This window comes from Mytilus galloprovincialis, chromosome 10 (assembly GCF_965363235.1).
Source record: "Mytilus galloprovincialis chromosome 10, xbMytGall1.hap1.1, whole genome shotgun sequence".
NCBI classification, from domain to species: Eukaryota; Metazoa; Mollusca; class Bivalvia; order Mytilida; family Mytilidae; genus Mytilus; species Mytilus galloprovincialis.
Window position 1 is genome coordinate 6,578,531 of NC_134847.1, and position 23,886 is coordinate 6,602,416.

Genomic DNA, 23,886 nt, shown 5'->3' on the forward strand with positions numbered 1-23,886 from the left:
GTGTTTGCAATCTATCTCTTTTCTACAGCTGACATATGAAATTCCACAAAAATTAATAACTATTGAATGAGAGTTCTGATTTATTAGCTCGCATCTAATAGTTATTCTTTTTTGTGATAGTTTCATATATCAGCTGTAGAAAAGTTTTATTGGTCACAAATAAAACAGTTCAAAACTATTCTAATATAAAGGACTAACTACGAATTTAGAAAAACAGAACTTTATAAAGAACATCTGAATACTTTTAAATCTCGATCTGTCTCTGAAATTCGTTCTATCTTTCAAAACATTTGACTTTAAAACCTTGTATACAGTTCCACCATTACCCATTTTGTTCATCGTATTTAACCGTATGGTTACTTAAATGTTAACATCATACATTGAAAAATTATTACACCAGGGTTTTCGATATCACAAACTGGTCAACACATTTACTAAATTTTATCACCGGTATAAGGTGATAAGGAAATAATTCGTAAAGATAATTCAACATGCAGACATCTTATACGTTCAGGTATTTCACATCCAATCTTTTGTGGTAATATTCTTTACAAAGCACAAAAATGTCAGTATTCATCTCAAAAGCTTACAAAACCCCTTAAACAGACTTATTAAGAAGGGATGTAGTTACGATACTGTTGTCAGGTCATTAAAGATTGCATATTTTGGCTTTAATATTGATTCACTTACAGGGTCTTTGCATCGGAACTAAACACATTTATTTAAAAAAAAAAAACAGTTGTTCGCATGACACGGGTTATGTTCTTCTCATATATTTTATGACAGTATGATACTAAACCCCTAACGGGAGGGATTGTGCCTGATATTCATATGATGAAGACATAATCTTTCAATCAGTTTAATTGACGTCTGGAGCTGGCATGATAGTTAACTGCTAGTAGTCTGTTGTTATTTATGGATTATTGTCACTTTATTTATTTTCTTTTGTTACATCTTTTGACATCGGACTCGGACTTCTCTTGAACTGAATTTTAATGTGCGTATTGTTATTCGATTACTTTTCTACATTGGCTAGAGGTATAGGGAGAGGGTTGAGATCTCATAAACATGTTTAACCTCGCCGCAATGTTGCGCCTGTCCCAAGTCAGGAGCCTCTGGCCTTTTGTTAGTCTTGTATGATTTTTAATTTTAGTTACTTGTGTATAATTCGGAGTTTAGTATGACGTCCATTATCACTGTACTAGTATACATATTTTTAGGGTCCAGCTGAAGGACACCTACGGGTGCGGGAATTCTCGCTACATTGAAGACCCATTGGTGGCCTTCGGCTGTTGTCTGCTCTATGGTCGGGTTGTTGTCTCTTTGACACATTCCACATTTCCTTTCTCAATTTTATTGGTATCTGGCGGATAGTTCAAAATCTCCGTCAATTTATAAAATTGACCTCACGTGAATTTGTATTTTCATGGCATTCACTTTTGATTCATAAACATGCCGAGAAAAACCCTAGTACTTTTCTGATCAGAGGGTCACAAATGCTGTCACTTTCTAACTTTTTTCATTGGAGCGTCACTGATCAGTCTTTTGTAGACAAAATGCGAGTCTGGCGCAAATACAAAATGTTAATCTTTGTATCTATAATGAGTTTATTTAAGTAATGACCTAATGAACGGCTTTAATCCTGTAATTGGTTTTTTAAATGGCATGCAAAAAAAGGAGCGTCAATTTTGATGTGCAGACATTTTACGAAGAACCTAAGTTTTTTGAAGATGTGCTGCGTAGAATTTTCATTCACACATTGATATTTAGTTTGATTGATTGTGGATCGCCTAACATTATATGCTGATCTAAGAAAAACATGATTGTAGATCTTGCCAATTGCAAATGATGAAATATGTCATATGTTTTCTAATCTAAAACGTATATATTATTTTAAGGGATTTCCATAGCAAAAATAAAAAAGATAATAGAAATAAATTCACGGTATTATTTTAAGATTAATTGATTGTTTGTTGGTGTTTAACACCATTTTCTGCATTATTTGCTATATCTTGAAGTTTGCTTTTTATTGATAGAGGAAGCAGGAGAAAACCCTCCACCTTTGTCAGAAAAACTGAAGGTGGTACCAAACACCTTGATTTAAATTAATTTGGCTCGTTTAATTTTCATAAAATTTTGTCAAAAATATTTACTTTGACCCTTTGACAAAAATATAAAGATTTCCAAAAATTTGAACCAACAAATTTATCAGAAAAATTACACTGGTTATATAGCAGTTTGACAAACACTAATTTTGATCATTGAGAAGCTTAATATTTCCTTAACAACTCAACGTAATTAAAACGTTTAGCTGATTTCACATAGTTATCTCCCTGTAAGGTTAGGTACAACCTTAAGATTGGGATCGAACGACCCTGGCACCTGTGTGTTCGAACTCACAACCTCCGTGTCAACATCAGGTTAGTAATGATGTAGGTGAACTACCAATTCCTTTTATTAGATACTAATAGTATGCAAAAACGTATAACAAAAATTTACCAGACAGCACCTGATGTCACAAACAAACAGCAACATACATTTAATTAAAGGAATAGCAATAGAAATTCAACAAAAGTTCAAATATGATTATTCTAGTATATTCATATTTACTTGTGATATTTAGAACTACAAATCATAGTTGTTCTGCAAAATTATTTGTTACTTTGATAACAGGATTGTCTGATATGAAATATTGTTCTAATTGTATACATGGTTATGATGGTATTTGTTCTTTTGTTAGATTTAAAACATAAACAAAGTGCAACATTAATATTGTTTTGAATTATTCTACTAAATAAGTGTTTAGATTGGTGATCCATTCTTTGAAGATATAAAATCTTGCTCATAATAAAAAAAAAACCTTAGTAAGACTCCTCGACAGTCGAACTCTTAAGGGGGCTCTCGGGTCTAAATCAATTTTTTTAAATATAGATTTCGCTATTTTATTTCTTTAAATAAACTTTATCCTATACTTAATAGAAAATTAAATAAAAATATTGGGTCACCGTTCATTTAAGCTCACAATCTGCCTTTGAAAGAAGTATGCATTTTTGTTAAGGTACCTTTTTTCCGTCGAACTAATAGGAGAAAAAAAGGTAAAATCAACATAAAAAAATAACTAAAGTACAGAAATCGCATAAATTTTACAAATGTCTAGGTTTTTTTTCAGTACAGTTCAATTAAAAAAATAATCAAAAATATGGGTCACCAATGAGTTAAAAAAAAGTTATTTCAATTTTTATACAAAAAAAATGGCATTATTTCATCAAAGGGAGATAATTTGGAGCTTTTTCAATGATATATTCATTTGAAAAGTCATCTTCGGCCAAATAAATTTATGTTTTTGGGTTGATTTTTGTACCATATCATAAAGTAACAACTAATAGAATATTAAATAAAATTTGAAATGAAAAAACAAATGTTTCAATTTTTGCTGATTTTTTTGTACCCTCGAGCCCCTTTAAAGTGACCAGCAAAAGAGGTGATTTGATTGAAGAGAATAAACGAATCCTTGTTTTAGTTAACATCTTATGTGAGAGTTCTTTTTTATAAATATTTAAGACTACCGGAAGAATCTTATAAATAGATCGAGATCACCAGAATTCTGCAGTCAGAATATCTTTACTAAGTAATATTCAAAACACATAACCCGGCAATAACGGATAAAAGCAATGAACAATAATCATTTTTAAGAATCACCATTTTTTTCTTGAAATCTTGGAGTGATTGATTGATTAATGTTTGCTTAACGTCCAGTGGCTAATATTTTTCATTCATTTAAAATTTCATTTCCGCAAATGTGTTGGTTAGTTTAAGTTAACAATGACATTAAAAGCACTTTTAAGGGAAGAGTTTCGTTAACATAAATTAAAGAGGGTAGAATGAGTGGTCAGACACCTTCACAGAATTCAGCTTTCGACTATTTGTTTTTCTTTTTGTTGGGAAAGACTTAATGAACAGGTATTTGTTGCTATGCAATGAAACAGTGCATTAATTTCCCTCCAAATAGTTAATGAAGAGTGCATTGCCCAGTCACCCTCTTTTGAGATCTTTATTACTGAAAACTGTATAATTATGCTCTAGAAAGTATCGTGTGTTCTTATATGCTGGTATTTTTTCAAAAACAGACAATGCCTTTTCACGGAACGGTTGTCAAATTTCGATACATCTTCTAACTTCAGAGTTCAAAACATATTAAATGACATCGTATATATGCATACGTGTATAAATACGGCATGGATAAAGAAAAATAAAAAAAAAGAACATAGTGTATAAAATTTATAATCTAATGTCAAGTGAGAAAGGAGACTAAAGCATAAGGAATAGGAACTGTGCTCGTATTATAATTAGTCATTTAAAGTCACAGATGGGACTTTAAATACATGAAGTTCCGTCAGAAATAGAAAAAAAAAAAAATGCACGAAATCATACTCATAAACTTATTTTAAAATAACAATAAAAAAAGGCCACGACAATGCTATGTATAGTGCGTATAGTAAAAAATTTTGCATATAGTAAAACATTTTCTGGTAAAAAACATCTTACATCGATTGGAGACTTACGACAGCTCTGAAAAATATCTCGTAATTTTTTTTGTTTTTGATCACATGAAAAATACATGTAAATATTTCATTTGATCGGTAAGCCTTAGAACCAGGTTTAACCCATCAATTATTCTTAATGTGTCCTGTTCCAAGTCAGGATATGATAGTTGTTATCTAATTCAAGTAGTTCGTTTCTATGTATTCAGGTGTTTAGGTGTTGTTGGGTTTGGTTTTGTGCAGTTCAGGGTTCCTGTTGTTCCAATATTGTCCTCTCATAGTTGATGCATTTCCCTCGATTTTAGTTTAAAAAATAAATCAATAACACCCTGATTTATGACTTTTAACAGGAGTTTACTACTGTTGCCTAAAAAGTTATTTCTATAGGCGATAATTTTTTTTAATAAAGTATTGATAGATAAAAAAATAATATTTTAAAGTGCAACTTGCTACATGTACATGAAATAAATGTACAATATATTACAATTTAAAAAAATATGCAGTCAATATATATGTATAGATACATGTATACCAACCAGCCTGTAGATGCTTATATGATGCACTGTCATTTATGTACGAAAAATATAATAAATACATTTCAAAATCATTTAATTCTCATTATATCTGACGCTTAATTCTTTTTATTACATAAAATGTAGTTTCAATATATCAGTTGTGTTTGATATTAAATGATAAAATAAAGATGAAAGTATCTTAATAATTATAATATAAAATCAATGATGCAAATATTTGATCAGGTACAGATACCATGGTATTGATCAGTAGATGAGGTAATTGCTTTCCAACTTTATACTTGTTTGGCCTTTAAAATAGTTTTGATATGAGCGTCACTGATGAGTCTTATGCAGACGAAACGCGTGTCTGGTGTATCAAATTATGAGTCTAGTACCTGTGATAACACCACTGGGTCGATACCACTGCTGGTGTTCGTTCGTTATGAGGGTATAACCAACCAAATAGTCAGCACTTCGATGTTGACACGAATTTCAACTATATGGTCATTTAAAAAAATTATGTTTGCAAATACTCATCATAGTTATCAGGACTAAATTTTTTATATACGCCCGACGCGCGTTTCGTCTACAAAAGACTTATCAGTGACGCTCTAATCCAAAAAAGTTAAAAAGGCCAAATAAAGTACGAAGTTGAAGAGCATTGAGGACCAAAATTCCTAAACGGGTTGCCAAATCCAGCTACGGTAATCTAACCCTGAGGTAAAAAAAGCCTTAGTATTTCAAAAATTCTAAATTCCGTAAACAGTTTATGTATCTATATAACCATATCAATGATAATTCATGTCAGCACAAAAAGTGCTGACTACTGGGCTGGTGATACCCTCGGTGAAATGAATCTCAACAGCAGTGGCATCGACCCAGTGGTTGTAAATAAACTCATCATATATATCAGGACTTAATTTTGTATATACGAATTATCCAAAATACTAAGGATATTCTTATCCAGGGCATAGATTTAAATATTTTAATCTGAGCGTCACTGATGTGTCTTTATGTAGACGAAACGCGCGTATGGCGTATCAAATCAAAAGCCTAGTACTTTGTAACTATCTTAGCAACACTTAAACAAAAACATATTTAAAGTATGAAATAAAACAAATCTAAATAGTTCAATTAAATTATTTTAAACTGGGAGGTATCCGGTCGTTTTTTTACCGTTCACCTTTTACATTATAATAAAATTCATAAACATAAATGAATTACAATTAATATATATCTTTATTTTTATTCCTTATAAATATATTTTTTATTGGGGCCGGATCGACTTTAAATATTGGGCGGATCGACGTGGGGCCGGATCGACATGAAAGCGTTGTTTATATTTTTTTCTAAAAGTATAGAAATTGTTCAGAAAAAAAACATTCAATGTCAAGAGAGTTTATAAAACATTTCTTTCTTTAAGAATGACTGTATACGGAGCAGGAATTGCAACGAAACCAGATCCAGCTAGTTCTATTTCAGGATTGGTTCCTTCAGGTAAGGTTATCTTGAACTTCTGCATAATTGTTGCAAAAATCAGATGAAGTTCTGGTTTAGCAACAGATTCCCCTAAACATCCACGTCTGCCTGCTGAAAATGGTAACCAGCTGTCTTGTTTCTTACCAAGTTTTCCATTTTCGTCCAGGAAGCGTGTCGGATCAAATTTATTCACGTCTTTCCATTGGTTAGGATCATTGTGAAGTGCCCAGTGATTAATCACAACCGTTGTATCCTTTGGAACATCATACCCGCCTGGAAAAAAAACATTAAATAATAGTAATATGCGGAGCAGTTCAAAGAGGTGAAATTTTACTTTGAATACATTTCTATGCAAACGTCTCACTTTTATGTTGTCAGAACATCGTAACCACCTGTAAAAGACAACGTAATACAATTTCCGCGGAACACTTTGTCTTGCCTGCAATTGTCGCTATCACTGCCAAACTTACCAGTAAAATAAATGCGCGTAAACGTAGTCTTTTTGTACGGGCAAATATAGTTAAAATTTATGCAAATGTAAAAGTAATGCCAATCAAATTGGTAAAAGACTACCTCAACCATTGTAAAAGTCTGCTTCAATCATAATTTAAAAAAAGAGGAATGTTCAAATTGGTAAAAGACTGCCTACAACATTGTAAAAGTCTGATTAATTCAAATACTCACCAACTCGTGTGTCACAAAGTGTACTATGGGGAATACCTAATGGAACAGCTGTACCAAGTCTCATGACTTCATGTAATGTAGCTTCTGTATAGCTGAGATATTCTCTGTCTTTAACAGTAGGTAGTCTGTCTTTTCCTATTAAAAATTTGATAGCTTTTTATTTGGGTATACAAAGCAGACTACAAACTTTTTGTGTCAATAACTGTATTTTTCAGGGAGCTACATCAGAAACGGAATTTAAAAAAAGTCTTTCCATAAGTCAATATATTAAAAGAAATCATTGGAAGTTGATATCTTATAGTTCTTTTCTATATGTGTTACATTGTCGTTTTTTTTTTTTTTTTGTACTTTAGTGTTTCTGTTGTTTTCCTCTTTTAGTTGATGTGTTTTACTCGGTTTAAGTTTGTTATCCGGTTTTTTTTTTCTCGATCGATGTATGACTTACGAAAAGTGGTATACTACTGTTGTCTTTTTCATTATGTCAGTAAATACAATTTCTTGGACTATATTCGTCATTTAAAAGGTTAATTTCATGCCTTTTGTGTGTTTGGTATATGATTTAGTTTCAATGTAAAAGATATGAAATTTTGTCAATATAATGGCATTTTGTGCGACTGACATACAAGTCAGAGGTTTAATCCCCATTTTCTACAAATCAAAACTTGTGTATAATTTAGGAATGTCACATTTGTTTTCTTTTCGATTATGGATTTTCCGTTTAAATTTTCCTTGGAGTTAGGTTTTTTGGATAAGGAAGCATTCATTAACAAGATGATGGGATGAGGCATGTTAAAATGTCAGAATATTTTATCATACTTTCAAAATAACCTGTTGGAAAATTTGATATATGATTTTACTACCAAAAGAAGTTTTATTTATACAAAAACATGCGTATAAAGTATGAATGAAAATGTTATTATGTGACAGAAGTAAAAATGTTCAGATATATCGAACACTTTAAATACAAATCTTGTTCATTCAAAGAATGACTGTAATATTTGTTCTGTCTATGGAGATATAAAATCAAAAATGTGGTGCACACTTTTAAATACCACTCTACGTTGCACAACATTTTTAAGGTTATTTAAAAAAGCCAGAATTTTATTTTACTGTCACTCCTTATAATATCATTCTCTATTCCTTTTAAAGTAGTAAATCGTACAAAAACGTTGATGAAGTCACGGTAATATGACAAAATTGTATATATTAGCTGATAGACAAGAACAATCCGCCAATCAAATGATGTGTTACATGCAAAATCAAATTATCAAAAAAACAAATTAAAGCTTTCAAAATTCTCATCAAATCTACTAGGTTTATAATTTTGTTCGCCAGACACATTTTTGGTTTACAAAAATATCAAAAGCGATGCCCAAATTAAAAAAATGGAAAGTCCAAATAGAGTACGAAGTTGAAGCTTGTTGAGGGTCAATTTTTGTTATTACTCGATTTATTTCACTGGACTAGGCGGAGTTTAACCGGTTCATTTATACTTTAGTTTTCTATGTTGTGTCATGTGTTCTATTGTTTGTCTGTGTGTCTTCTTTCAATTTTAGCCAGGCGTTGTCAGTTTATTTTCGATTGATGAGTTTGACTGTCCCTTCAATATCTTTCGTTCCTCTTTTATAATAAACAAGTCCATCTATAGAAAGGTGCTTTATGATAAACTCATAAATGAGGTGTCCGGTCATTCTTTTGTAAATTCCTTTGATGACACTGATAGGTGATTAGAAATCAATAATAATTATAACGGTAATTATCCTTATCACACATATTTTTAGACAGATTGTCCGTATGCAAATTAAAACGTAAGCTCCGCCCGATCAGTTGAAATAACATTGGTAATAACAGTTTATTTAAAGACATGGCAAGAAAACGACACAAGCAAACTTAAAAGTACTCACCAACAACTCTGTCTATTTCTTCCTGAACTTTACTCTGGATATCTGGTAACCCAGCCATGTAACGTACCGCAAAACGTAATGTTACTGTCGATGTTTCGATACCAGCTATAAAAATGTACATTTACAATAGATTATTTACAAATGATTAAAACAAAATTATGTAGACAAACAAGGTAAATTAATTGAGCATTTTGCGAGCTTATAGTAATTGTAGGTTGCACTTGTGTTAAAATAGACAATGCAATTTCACATTAAATCACCTTTAATGGCTGAAACTGTGCCATTTGATTTGTACTTTGAAGTTTCGTAAAAATATATATCTTGGAATGTAAAGTTCACATTCCCTTCTTTTTGTTAAAAATCAAAATATAGAACTGTGTGGCATTTCTTCAACATTCATATGCCTCCTATAACATGTTTAACCTCTAATAGTAACACCATATTTATAAAAGAAAAAAACGCATTCAAATTTCTATTTCTCTAAGAGTATAACACAACTTTTATTCATTTCAACTCACCAGTAAAAATATCTTTTAAAGTTTGTCTAAGATGTGTGTCAGATAGCTTGGATAATATTTCCTCGTTCTCTTCTTGTTCTGCTTCTTTTCTTGCCAATATCAAGGAATCAGTAAAATCTCTGATATTGTCTGAAATCAGTAATGAGATCATTTCTTTTTAAGTTAAGTTTTAAAAAAAATACTCAAAACAACAAATGTGACAACCAGTGTTTACCAATCTATTGAAAGGAAAATTACATGTTTTTATCCATTAACAACATTCTCAACTCAATATGTTTTAGCTATTTTCTAGAACTATATTTAAAGTACACTCAGTATTATAAATAAAGATCAACAAGAAAATAATACAACAAGAATGTGTCCTAAGTACACGGATGCCCCACTCGCACTATCATTTTTCATGTACAATGGACCGTGAAATTGGGTAAAAAATGTAATTTGGCATTAAAATTAGAAAGATCATACCGTATAGGGAACATATATATTCAAGTTGTTTGGTCTTCAACTTCATCAAAAACTACCTTGACCAAAAACTTTAACCTGAAACTCCCACTTTCATTTTCTATGTTCAGTGGATTGTGAAATTGGGGTCCAAACTCAAATTTGGCTTTAAAATTAGAAAGATCATATCATAAACAACAAGTGTACTAAGTTTCAAGTTGATTGGACTTCAGCTTCATCAAAAACTACCTTGACCAAAAACTTTAACCTGAAACTGCCACTTTCATTTTCTATGTTCAGTGGCCCGTGAAATTGGGTAAAAAATGTAATTTGGCAATAAAATTAGAAAGATCATACCGTATAGGGAACATGTGTACTAAGTTTCAAGTTGTTTGGTCTTCAACTTCATAAAAAACTACCTTGACCAAAAACTTTAACCTGAAACTCCCACTTTCATTTTCTATGTTCAGTGGACTGTGCAATTGGGATCAAAACTCTAATTTGACTTTAAAATTAGAAAGATCATATCATAAGCAACACGTGTACTAAGTTTCAAGTTGATTGGACTTCAGCTTCATCACAAACTACCTTGACCAAAACTTTAACCTGAAGTTGGGCGAACGGACGCACAGACGAACGAACGAACGAACGGACGGACGGACGAACAAACGAACGAACGAACGAACGGAGGCACAGATCAGAAAACATTATGCCCCTCTACTCTCGTAGGTGGGGCATAAAAACAAAAACAGGTTAAACATATGAAGGATAAACAAAGATTTTAACCCAACATTAGTGTCCATACAAGAAATCAAACTCTACAACATCTTAATAAGTAGAATAAAAAAGGCACATACAATTTGAAAATAAAATTGATTAAGTAGTTTTTCATGTAGAAATTGTAGATAAAAGTGATGACACTGCATCAGAACCTGTGTTTTCCCTAAGTGTATGTGTTTTTCTGTGAAGTGTTTTTGTACATAAGTTTGTTATATGACTTTTGATTTGATTTTGGATTTTGCCACATGATTAAGGACTTAATGTCTGCTTTTAATTTCTTTGGAGTTTTGTATTTTTATTATTTTACTTTTTGTTCTTTCTTTGATCTTGGTGTTTCATTTTTCATTAGACCTTATTACTATGTACTTTTTAACATGTTGAAGGAGGTAGACATTAGTTCAGAGAGATAACTCTTTAAATCAGTTATGTGTTTGTAAAAGTCAAGTTTCGCCAATGAATTTTAAGCATTTACCTGAAACAGATTGGAAATAATCTATGTATCCAAGAAGCTTAGAACATATTTATGAAAATGGCTGACACAAACGTACTGATGATTTTAAGAGTTATTTCCCTTAACCTAGGTCTACCTCCTTAAGGTGTATTGATTTTTGTGAATTCCATTGGTGGTATACTGTTATAAAAGTAAAACACATCAATACGGTTATGTGCAAGGAACCAGTGTAAAAGAGGGACGAAAGATACCAAAGGGAAGTCTTGTTGGCTGACCACGCATATAGATTAGCAGCTGTGTCCAGTAAACACATCAATACAGTTATGTGAAAGGAACCAGTGTAAAAGAGGGGAGTCTTGTTGGCTGACCACGCATATAGATTAGCAGCTGTGTCCATTAAACACATCAATACAGTTATGTGAAAGGAACCAGTGTAAAATTGGGGAGTCTAGTTGGCTGAGCACGCATATAGATTAGCAGCTGTGTCCAGTAAACACATCAATACGGTTATGTGAAAGGAACCAGTGTAAAAGTAGGGAGTCTAGTTGGCTGAGCACGCATATAGATTAGCAGCTGTGTCCAGTAAACACATCAATACAGTTATGTGAAAGGAACCAGTGTAAAAGTGGGGAGTCTTGTTGGCTGAGCACGCATATAGATTAGCAGCTGTGTCCAGTAAACACATCAATACAGTTATGTGAAAGGAACCAGTGTAAAAGTGGGGAGTCTTGTTGGCTGAGCACGCATATAGATTAGCAGCTGTGTCCAGTAAACACATCAATACAGTTATGTGAAAGGAACCAGTGTAAAAGTAGTGAGTCTTGTTGGCTGACCACGCATATAGATTAGCAGCTGTGTCCAGTAAACACATCAATACAGTTATGTGAAAGGAACCAGTGTAAAAGTAGGGAGTCTAGTTGGCTGAGCACGCATATATATTAGCAGATGTGTCCAGTAAACACATCAATACAGTCATGTGAAAGGAACCAGTGTAAAAGTAAGGGGGTCTAGTTGGCTGAGCACGCATATAGATTAGCAGCTGTGTCCAGTAAACACATCAATACGGTGATGTGAAAGGAACCAGTGTACAAGTAGGGAGTCTAGTTGGCTTACAACGCATATAGATTAGCAGCTGTGTCCATTAAACACATCAATACAGTTATGTGAAAGGAACCAGTGTAAAAGTGGGGAGTCTAGTTGGCTGAGCACGCATATAGATTAGCAGCTGTGTCCAGTAAACACATCAATACGGTGATGTGAAAGGAACCAGTGTACAAGTAGGGAGTCTAGTTGGCTTACAACGCATATAGATTAGCAGCTGTGTCCAGTAAACACATCAATACAGTTATGTGAAAGGAACCAGTGTAAAAGTGGGGAGTCTTGTTGGCTTAGCACGCATATAGATTAGCAGCTGTGTCCAGTAAACACATCAATACAGTTGTGTGAAAGGAACCAGTGTAAAAGTGGGGAGTCTAGTTGGCTGACCACGCATATAGATTAGCAGCTGTGTCCAGTAAACACATCAATACGGTTATGTGCAAGGAACCAGTGTAAAAGTAGGGAGTCTTGTTGGCTGAGCACGCATATAGATTAGCAGCTGTGTCCAGTAAACACATCAATACAGTTATGTGAAAGGAACCAGTGTAAAAGTAGGGAGTCTCGTTGGCTGACCACGCATATAGATTAGCAGCTGTGTCCAGTAAACACATCAATACGGTTTTGTGCAAGGAACCAGTGTAAAAGTAGGGAGTCTAGTTGGCTGAGCACGCATATAGATTAGCAGCTGTGTAGAGTAAACACATCAATACAGTTATGTGAAAGGAACCAGTGTAAAAGTACGGAGTCTTGTTGGCTGAGCACGCATATAGATTAGCAGCTGTGTCCAGTAAACACATCAATACAGTTAGGTGAAAGGAACCAGTGTAAAAGTGGGGGGTCTAGTTGGCTGAGCACGCATATAGATTAGCAGCTGTGTCCAGTAAACACATCAATACGGTTATGTGAAAGGAACCAGTGTAAAAATAGGGAGTCTCGTTGGCTGACCACACATATAGATTAGCAGCTGTGTCCAGTAAACACATGAATACAGTTATGTGCAGGAACCAGTGTAAAAGTAGGGAGTCTAGTTGGCTCAACACGCATATAGATTAGCAGCTGTGTCCAGTAAACACATCAATACGGTTATGTGAAAGGAACCAGAGTAAAAGTGGGGAGTCTAGTTGGCTGAGCACGCATATAGATTAGCAGCTGTGTCCAGTAAACACATCAATACGGTTATGTGCAAGGAACCAGTGTAAAAGTAGGGAGTCTAGTTGGCTGACCACGCATATAGATTAGCAGCTGTGTCCAGTAAACACATCAATACAGTTTTGTGCAAGGAACCAGTGTAAAAGTAACGAGTCTAGTTGGCTCAGCACGCATATAGATTAGCAGCTGTGTCCAGTAAACACATCAATACAGTTGTGTGAAAGGAACCAGTGTAAAAGTAGGGAGTCTAGTTGGCTGAGCACGCATATAGATTAGCAGCTGTGTCCAGTAAACACATCAACTCAGTTGTGTGAAAGGAACCATTGTAAAAGTGGGGAGTCTTGTTGGCTGACCACGCATATAGATTAGCAGCTGTGTCCAGTAAACACATCAATACAGTTGTGTGAAAGGAACCAGTGTAAAAGTAGGGAGTCTAGTTGGCTGAGCACGCATATAGATTAGCAGCTGTGTCCAGTTAACACATCAATACAGTTGTGTGAAAGGAACCAGTGTAAAAATAGGGAGTCTAGTTGGCTGAGCACGCATATAGATTAGCAGCTGTGTCCAGTAAACACATCAATACAGTTGTGTGAAAGGAACCAGTGTAAAAGTAGGGAGTCTAGTTGGCTGAGCACGCATATAGATTAGCAGCTGTGTCCAGTAAACACATCAATACAGTTATGTGAAAGGAACCAGTGTAAAAGTGGGGAGTCTAGATGGCTGACCACGCATATAGATAAGCAGCTGTGTCCAGTAAACACATCAATACGGTTATGTGAAAGGAACCAGTGTAAAAGTAGGGAGTCTAGTTGGCTGAGCACGCATATAGATTAGCAGCTGTGTCCAGTAAACACATCAATACAGTTGTGTGAAAGGAACCAGTGTAAAAGTAAGGGGGTCTAGTTGGCTGAGCGCGCATATAGATTAGCAGCTGTGTCCAGAAAACACATCAATACGGTTATGTGAAAGGAACCAGTGTAAAAGTAGGGAGTCTATTTGGCTGAGCACGCATATAGATTAGCAGCTGTGTCCAGTAAACACATCAATACGGTTATGTGAAAGGAACCAGTGTAAAAGTAGGGAGTCTAGTTGGCTGACCACGCATATAGATTAGCAGCTGTGTCCAGTAAACACATCAATACGGTTATGTGAAAGAAACCAGTGTAAAAGTGGGGAGTCTAGTTGGCTTACCACGCATATAGATTAGCAGCTGTGTCCAGTAAACACATCAATACGGTTATGTGTAAGGAACCAGAGTAAAAGTAGGGAGTCCAGTTGGCTTACCACGCATACAGATTAGCAGCTGTGTCCAGTAAACACATCAATACGGTTATGTGAAAGGAACCAGTGTACAAGTAGGGAGTCTAGTTGGCTGAGCACGCATATAGATTAGCAGCTGTGTCCAGTAAACACATCAATACGGTTATGTGAAAAGAACCAGTGTAAAAGTGGGGAGTCTAGTTGGCTTACCACGCATATAGATTAGCAGCTGTGTCCAGTAAACACATCAATACGGTTATGTGAAAAGAACCAGTGTAAAAGTAGGGAGTCTAGTTGGCTTACCACGCATATAGATTAGCAGCTGTGTCCAGTAAACACATCAATACGGTTATGTGCAAGGAACCAGTGTAAAAGTAGGGAGTCTAGTTGGCTGAGCACGCATATAGATTAGCAGCTGTGTAGAGTAAACACATCAATACAGTTATGTGAAAGGAACCAGTGTAAAAGTACGGAGTCTAGTTGGCTGAGCACGCATATAGATTAGCAGCTGTGTCCAGTAAACACATCAATACGGTTATGTGAAAGGAACCAGTGTAAAAGTAGGTAGTCTAGTTGGCTGAGCACGCATATAGATTAGCAGCTGTGTCCAGTAAACACATCAATACGGTTATGTGAAAGGAACCAGTGTAAAAGTGGGGAGTCTAGTTGGCTGAGCACGCATATAGATTAGCAGCTGTGTCCAGTAAACACATCAATACAGTTATGTGAAAGGAACCAGTGTAAAAGTGGGGAGTCTAGTTGGCTGACCACGCATATAGATTAGCAGCTGTGTCCAGTAAACACATCAATACGGTTATGTGAAAGGAACCAGTGTAAAAGTAGGGAGTCTTGTTGGCTGAGCACGCATAAAGATTAGCAGCTGTGTCCAGTAAACACATCAATACGGTTATGTGAAAGGAACCAGTGTAAAAGTAGGGAGTCTAGTTGGCTGACCACGCATATAGATTAGCAGCTGTGTCCAGTAAACACATCAATACGGTTATGTGAAAGGAACCAGTGTAAAAGTAGGGAGTCTAGTTGGCTGACCACGCATATAGATTTGCAGCTGTGTCCAGTCAGAATTAGAAAATAAACGTAATGTCTCATGTTAGTTGAGTGCCTGTCTCTCTTGAAGTAAAATATCGTAACTCATCCTTCAACCCTTTGGTGGGTCCATAGATTGCATGTTGCAATACTTTACAATAACAATAATCATCTGGTTTGTCCTTTAAAACCCCGGATATGAGACAAAAGAATCACGTGGAGAAAATTTGAGGACAAGCTGTCAACAGATGTCGCTCAGTTCAAATCTTCAGCCCTTAAATCCAGTCGTCGCATCTAGCGGAACAAACACTAATTATCTATTGTTATTTTAATTTGCTATTACTCTCAACATAAATGAAATTATTGCCACTGAGCAAAAATCAGTAAATCAAAAAATAAAACAAATGCTAATATGTATATAATACAAGTGAGAGGTTAAGCTAGCTATAAAACCAGGTTTTAGTCAACCATTTTCTACATACAAAATTGGTTGTACTAAGTCAGGAATAAGACAGTTGGTATCCATTAATTTGGTGGAGTTAAGCTTTTCATTTTTGCCATTCAATTAAGGACTGTTCATTTTGAATTTTCCTCTTCGTTCGATATTTTTGTGATGACACAAGTTTCTACAATAAAGTGCACAGGTAAAGATTTAAAATTAACTTTTTAATAATGTGAAATTGAGTTCAAGTGATTTCATCGTCAAGACTGAATTTGTGAAAATATAATATAGTAATTCTTTATTGCCCTCTTAATTGGTATCGTTTTCTCCCTTTATAGCTAAGTTATATATCATCAAAATCACAGTTGCAAGTATTAATTGTTGTATAAACACATCAAACCTGTTGACATACCTAAATCAAACGTTTCTTCATGTTCTTCGAATTTTCTTTTGATGATAGAGATGAGCTCATTATTCATGTTGTTGATTGTTCTGTACTTATTAGTTGTCCATATTTTAAACATGATAGGGAACATATCTTCAACAAAACCATTTCCTGTCATTTCATTCATTTTCTTGCTAAGTTTCATAAACTTCATAAAATCTGGATCATCTACTTCAACACTGAAAAAAGTCAATAGATAAATAACAATTACAGCCTTAGCTAGATGAAATTGGGATAGATGTTGTTTTAGACTTTCATTTATATTTTAGAAAAAAAAATCCGCTTCCTGCATACCAACAAAAAAACTCTGAATCATTTAATTCAACACTGAAAAACGTTGATAAGGTAAACATAAGGTTAACAACGTTTACAAGTATAAGAATTCGGATAAATATTTCTTTTTAAACTTCATTTATACGTGTAACAATAATTAGCTACCAACATACCAACAAAGTAACTATTCATTATCACTGAACTAGTGCACATTTTTATATATGGGCCATCTGAAGCATGACTCAGATTTTCTCGCTGTATAGAAGACCCATTTGTCGACTTCGGTTGTTTTCCGCTCTTTGGTCGGGTTGTTGTCTCTTTGCCACTTGCAGCATCTCCATTTTCATTTCAAGGGATATAATGTGCTCGAATCGTATGCTTTTCAATCTTTCCTAATTTACAAAATCAATGCTAAATCTAACAAATTGAACTTTGAGTTTTTAATGGTCTTCAAATTCGTACTTTATATTTTGAACCTTTTTAATTCGAGCGTCACTGAGTCTGATGAGTCTTGCGTACAAAATTGTACGCCCGGTATCTATGATGACTTATCAAAAAAAAATTGCCACAGGCTTGTTTATCATTCAATTGAAACTGAGTATCACGAGTTGCAATTCTCAATTTTTATGAAAACTATAAACCTCTGCAAAAAAGGTAATCTATTGAATTCAAATGTTTTACAGTCTGGAGCTTTTTTTTATTGAACTGCGCACGTTGGCATTCTAAAATGACAAAATAAACATGTTCTTAGTACTGTATATAAATTTACTGGTTACCTTTTGCCGAAACACACACCATTAAGAATATTGAACACCATTAAATCTATGTAATTTTCTGGGTTAAATGCTCCATTTTCTTTTGCCATTAAAGGTAAACATAATTTCATTGAAGCATGTAAAATTTCCTCTAAACGGTTTCCTGCCATATACTGCCTACAAAATAATAAGTGTTTATTTTTCTTATTATAACTGTTGTCTACTTTGTGCAATAACCGGAATCAATTATTGTAATGTGTTGTCTGTCTTAAACGCTGCCATTATCTTGATAACCATCAAAGAGATCAGGTGCATAACGGAAACCAATCTAAATGAGAGAGAACGACAAAAATCGACACTACTAGTATACAACTTTTTAGGCCATAATCACTAATTGGTTGATAGAAAGGTTATATTCATATAGCAACCCAATAGCAATATGCGTCCGATGTTTTAGATATTCAGATATAATTTGGGGGGTTTCCATGCATAATCTTTACAAAATCTGGCAATGTGAAAAAAGCACAGTGACCCATACTTTTTGATAATTGTTTAAAAAAAGAAGCATGACATAAACTTCATTTTGACAAATTTTCAAAATAACCTATGGATTTAAATTAAGAAGCCCCCCCCCTTTCACCACCTACCTTAACTTTCTAAATGCAGATATGAAGATCAAATGGAATTACCAGTAACAATACTACCAGATTGGAATGATATTCTTAGTGCCTGAACACTGAAGGCTGAGGATTGCTTTAATTTTGCAGAAGAAAGTAATGTTAAACATTGCAGTGTAAAGAAATATGTGAATTGTCAAATGAAGATAACTCAAATCAAGAAGATTACTTTAACAATGAAACATTGATATTTTAGAACGGATATTAGATTTCTGCACCTTGAACAAGTTATGTAATTTACTTGACAATATAACATTATTTTGTTACTTGAATATCTGACCAAATATTCCGATTTTAAATGTTCTGGAAATGTTCATGGATAGGATGTTGAGAATGTTATGATTAGTGCACTATATTTAGCGTATCTCAAAAGTAGTGATAAACCTCGGAAGAATAGTTATCAAGTCAGTACCATAGGATTTTGATTGCATTTAATACAAAAAAAACTATTTACAAGATTCAAATAATCAAATTCCTACCTTAATGCCTTTACAGCAATTTTTCTGTGCAGTTTCCATGTTGGTGTATATTTAGCAAAAACTATATCTTTACTTCCCTCCGTTAACATGTTATCTGAAAGCGAAATTTCTCACAGATAAAAGATATAATACTTTTACCATGATTTAAACTGATATACATTTAAAACGAGTACATGAACTGCACTTTTTTTTAATTGGCATTAGGTTTTATCATGTACGAAAATTATTTGCACAAATTTTATAAAAACCTATAATCAATGAAATTTTCAAAATAAATAGAATAAATGTCTCATGTTTCTACCTCTATTATCTCTTAAAGCAGCACACGAAGGTATGTTTCTATTACAGATTTGAATTGCTACATATGTCAAATGCAAATGTTCGTAAAATATTTATCATGATATCACAACTGTATCGCAGTATGCCCTTATCGTCCGGCTGATTGCTGAAAAAAATTGTGGGTTTGATGATAAAAGCACAAAATTTGGCATGGTAGTAGTTATTGGTATTTCAAAACATATAAGCTATAAACCCACCTTGCATTTTCAATATGGCGGCTTTTTCCAAAATGGTGGCCATAAAATACCAAAATCTGCATATATAACTTATATAAGGTCCGATTCTGGGGCAAAATTATGTATGACAGTATCTGGTCTATGTATCTATGTATGACAATATCTAGTCTACACATACCTGAATGATAGAATGGTCTGTCAGCAAAATCAGCTTTGCTTTTGACCAATGCTTCTGTGACGCTTTTGATATCGCTTAAAACAACCATATGATCAGATCCTGTAAAAATAGATTTCTGTACATAGTTGTCATTTTTTTCTTACCCAATAGAAAAATAAGGGTGTTATATGTGATAATATTTAACAGGAATAAACATTTGAGTTATCATTAAAGACGTCCTGCACAATTCTACGATGTATCCTTTGTATCTTTTGTTTTTTATTTGGGAATATATTTCCAACTTGATTCAAGTTTTTTGTATGTTTATCTGATATTTTGTGTTTGTAGTGTTATGTTCGCCTACTTTTTCAATATAAATTTTTTCATTTTGGAAATTAGAAAATATATTTTTTTTTGCAAAATTTGATGAATCCTTTTATCTTAAATTGGCATATTCTTTTCTTTTCCTATTTAGAGACATTGAAAACACATTGGTGGCCTTGTGTTGTTTTCTGCTCTATGATCGGGTTGTTTTCTCTTTGACAAATTCTCCATTTCCATTTACCATTTTACAATTTGTCATTATTCTTCATTACTCTGATGTTCTAAATCCTATCAGATTTTCAAACTATACTGATTCGAAACATCGATCTTTATCATGTTTGTGTTATTCAATTCTTAAAGAAAACCTGAAATAAAGTATACAGGGATACATATATATAAACATTTCAAATTATATCTATAAACACAGTGTCACCATTTTCTCCTTAACTGACACTATTTTAACCTAGGTATTTCAAGCTCTTAGTTTTCCTACAGCAAATTGCATTGAGTGTGTAGTTAAAAAGGTGATATCATTGGATAGCTTCCTTGCTAGCTAAACCGTGGAGTCATTATTAGGTTATTTATAATATTCTCTTATAAGAGTATGGACTAGTCCAACAGATAACCAATCTGTCGGTTGTCTGTAGGACAAGACTCCTCAGAAAGAAGGGTAGTATACCTAACCTAATAATGACTTCACGATTCATTTGCAAGCCAGCTTACCAAAGATATAACCTTTACCTACACACTCGATGCATTTTGCTGTTATATCTCTCAAACTGTGTTTTACTAACCTGCACTAACAGTAAACACTGGTCCATACTTTTTCGCATATTTTACAAATATTTCATGTAGAAATTTGGCTTGGATAACTAGAATTGAAGAAAACTACACATTAATCTTTTATTTGTACAAACAAGTATACCAAAATATTTAATACCTAGACAAAACGATCAAATACTTGGGTATAATACACAAATACTTAGGCAGAAAACACAAATACTTATACAGAAAATAAATTCAATCTAATCACAAAAGTTATGGAAAGGGAACAAAATAAGAACCGTGTTCTTCTGATATGCTGCAAACCGGTTGACAAGCAGGTAAAACGTTAACTTTTATCTGAGTAGAAATATAGGCTGATTATAATAGCATTTCTTTACAAATGAGAAAATAGTTTTTAGGTTATGATCTATGAATTTCAATCGGTCTCAGGTAAGAGGAAACCTATAATTTTAACGCTTAAAGACAGCAAGTCACTCAACATAGCTGTTTATTATATTTAGCAAACATATTACATTCATATCTTCAATCAGAGGCCATCAAGATGATATTACATTCATAACTTCCAATCAGAGGCCAGCAAGATGATATTACCTTCATATCTGCCAATCAGAGGCCAAATAAATCGTATTACCTTCATAACTTCCAATCAGAGGCCATAAAAATGATATTACCTTCGTAACTTCCAATCAGAGGCCATAAAAATGTTATTACCTTCATAACTTCCAATCAGAGGCCAGCAAATTGGTCCTGGAGGCAGATTATATTTCCATCTTTGTCTGAGTTTGTATACAACAAGTACAACTACTAAACCAATTAGAACTGCCTGGATATTCATCGTTGATATAACTGAACTCAACATTCTGTCATTACAGGTATATGAAAATACAATTAAAGGTATAAAAAGTTTAAAAATTTAAGGCTAATTGTACGATTCTTACTTATAAGCAACTACATGTTTTTTTGAGAATTTTGATTGTAGTTCTGAGCAGGGTAAAAATTTAACCTGTTCTTTATTTGAAACAAAAATACATTCTGCAAAATTAAAATAAATTGCCAATTTAACAAAGAATAATAGGGAAAAACTCCTGAATTACAAGTATGCGTTAAATCTGTCTACCATGTGATATTGAAACTTTCATTATCAGTTGACGGTCGTAAACCTGTCTAGCATATATATGTTTATCTGGTCCAAAGAGGTAGATATATGCATGTACTAGTTCCTATGTCAATTATAGGCAACCATTTATTAATTAACCTAATATCTAAAATACATCCTTGTTCTAGGTAATACATATAATAGTTATTAAAAAATAATTTCCATTTACCTTTTCTTGTTCGCAGCTCGATAATATATATTTTAACTTTAGGAAAGAATCCCAGCTGTAGATCGATAATACACCCAAGCGTTCCGGCAAAAGCACAATATGTTTGTAGATATTATTTGTTCATACGTTTAATTTTATAATAAACTCATCAAATCTTCCGTTATTTATATACAATTGTGTCAGTCCATTGTGCAGTGTTCAGTACATGTGTAGGCTGTGTAAATATTTGTCATTAAGTGCAACTGTATGTATATGACTAGAACTGGACTAACCGGGGTTACGAATTAGAACGGTTTAACTGATCTTATTTATAACATGTACGATACGAGATTTTTTTTTAAATATTCATTCACTGTTTGAGTACATACATACTAAAAATATCTCGTCTCATATCAGTGCTTTTAACATGTTTAATGTCCTTTTTAATCATATTCATTATACTTATGTATCTGTGTGCAATCTGACGAAAGCTCTTTATGCCTTTAATGAATCTTTAATTGGAAATAAAATATTTTTATTTTTCATTGTTTTTATTCATGCAATTTTTAAACGAAGTAGACGAGTTGGTTTCAAATCGTACAAAATAATAATAAAGTGGAGAATTTTCTTTATTGAGAATTTTCAATGCCGCATCTAGTACTGTAAGGAAGGAATCGATCATTTATCAATCTCAGGTCCTTAAGGCTCGCGGGTATAAGATTTTCAGAAAAAAAAATAAACATTTATTAAATGAACAAATTCTGCAAAATTAAAATAAATTGCCAATTTAACAAAGACTAAAAGGGAAAAACTGCTGAAGGTAAGTATGAATTAAATCTGTCTTCCATGTGATATATGGTAACTATCTTTATCAGTTGACGTTGCGGTCGTAAACCTGTCTAGCATACAACGTTTATCTGGTCCAAAAAAGTGAGTATGCCATTTTACCTTTAAAGAGGTAGATATGCATGTAATATTTGCCACTGGGATTAATCATGTTAATTATAGGCAACCATTTATAAATTAACCTTATATTTAAAATACATCCTTGTTCTAGGTAATACATATAATAGTTATTAAAAAATAATTTCCATTTACCTTTTCTGGCTCGCAGCTCGATAATATATTTTTAACTTCAGGAAGGAATCCTTGCTGTAGATCGATAATACACCCAAGCGTTCCGGCAAACACACAGTCTGTATGTAGATATTATTTGTTTATACGTTTAATTTTATAATAAACTAATCAAATCTTCCGTTATTTAATATATATAATTTGCAGTACATTGTGCAGTATACAATAAATGTGTAGTCTGTGTAAATATTTGTCATCAACTGTATGCATATGACTAGAACTGGACTAACCGGGGTTACGAATTAGAACGGTTTAACTGATCTTATTCATAACAGGTACGAGATTTTATTTTAAATATACACACACTGTTTGAGTACATACATACTACAAATATCTCGTCTCGTACCAGTGCTTTTAACATGTATAATGTCCTTTTTAATCATATTCATATTTATGTATAATCTTATGTATTTGTGTGCAATCTGACGAAAGCTCTTTTATATGCCTTTAATGAATCTTTAATTGGAAATAACATATTTTTATTTTTAGTCATGCAATTTTTAGACGAAGTGTAAATAAGACGAGTTGGTTTCAAAACGTACAAAATAATAATAAAGTGAAGAATTTTCCTTATTGAGAATTGTTAATGCCGCATCTAGTACTGTATCTGTGTATTGAAGAAACCGATCATTTATCAATCTCAGGTCCTTAATCGACTATATGAGACATATTCTTGTCAGTTTCTCAATATAATAATGCTGGTTTCGGTAAAGTTTCTATTGTCTAAAATG

General features: G+C 33.3%; 1 protein-coding gene across 2 annotated transcripts; it reads right to left on the minus strand.

The window, feature by feature from the left end:
• Positions 1–5,133: 5,133 nt before the first annotated feature.
• LOC143049742 (steroid 17-alpha-hydroxylase/17,20 lyase-like) lies at positions 5,134–23,334 on the minus strand. Of its 2 annotated transcripts, none has more exons than XM_076223452.1 (11): positions 23,120–23,334; positions 21,429–21,577; positions 20,726–20,803; positions 19,629–19,727; positions 18,936–19,029; positions 17,801–17,956; positions 16,719–16,930; positions 9,642–9,770; positions 9,124–9,228; positions 7,220–7,354; positions 5,134–6,808 (listed from the first exon to the last, which is right to left on the minus strand). In XM_076223452.1, the coding sequence occupies exons 2-11, from the start codon at positions 21,574–21,576 to the stop codon at positions 6,456–6,458; spliced, it is 1,509 nt and encodes a 502-aa protein (XP_076079567.1). In that variant the 5' UTR covers position 21,577; positions 23,120–23,334; the 3' UTR covers positions 5,134–6,455. The 2 variants fall into 2 exon arrangements, with proteins under 2 accessions (XP_076079567.1, XP_076079566.1); XM_076223451.1 differs by lacking the exon at positions 23,120–23,334 and adding an exon at positions 22,043–22,251.
• Positions 23,335–23,886: the final 552 nt, after the last annotated feature.

Bases quoted from the DNA above. Each gene is read 5' to 3' on its own strand.
- LOC143049742 (XM_076223452.1), bottom strand. From the start codon at position 21,576: ATGTTGAGTTCAGTTATATCAACGATGAATATCCAGGCAGTTCTAATT. The intron at 19,728-20,725 runs GTTAGTAAAACA...CTATTTTTACAG, and splicing joins AGTGTTTACTGTTAGTGCAG to GATCTGATCATATGGTTGTT. The intron at 9,771-16,718 runs GTATGTCAACAG...TACTGATTTCAG, and splicing joins TGAAGAAACGTTTGATTTAG to ACAATATCAGAGATTTTACT.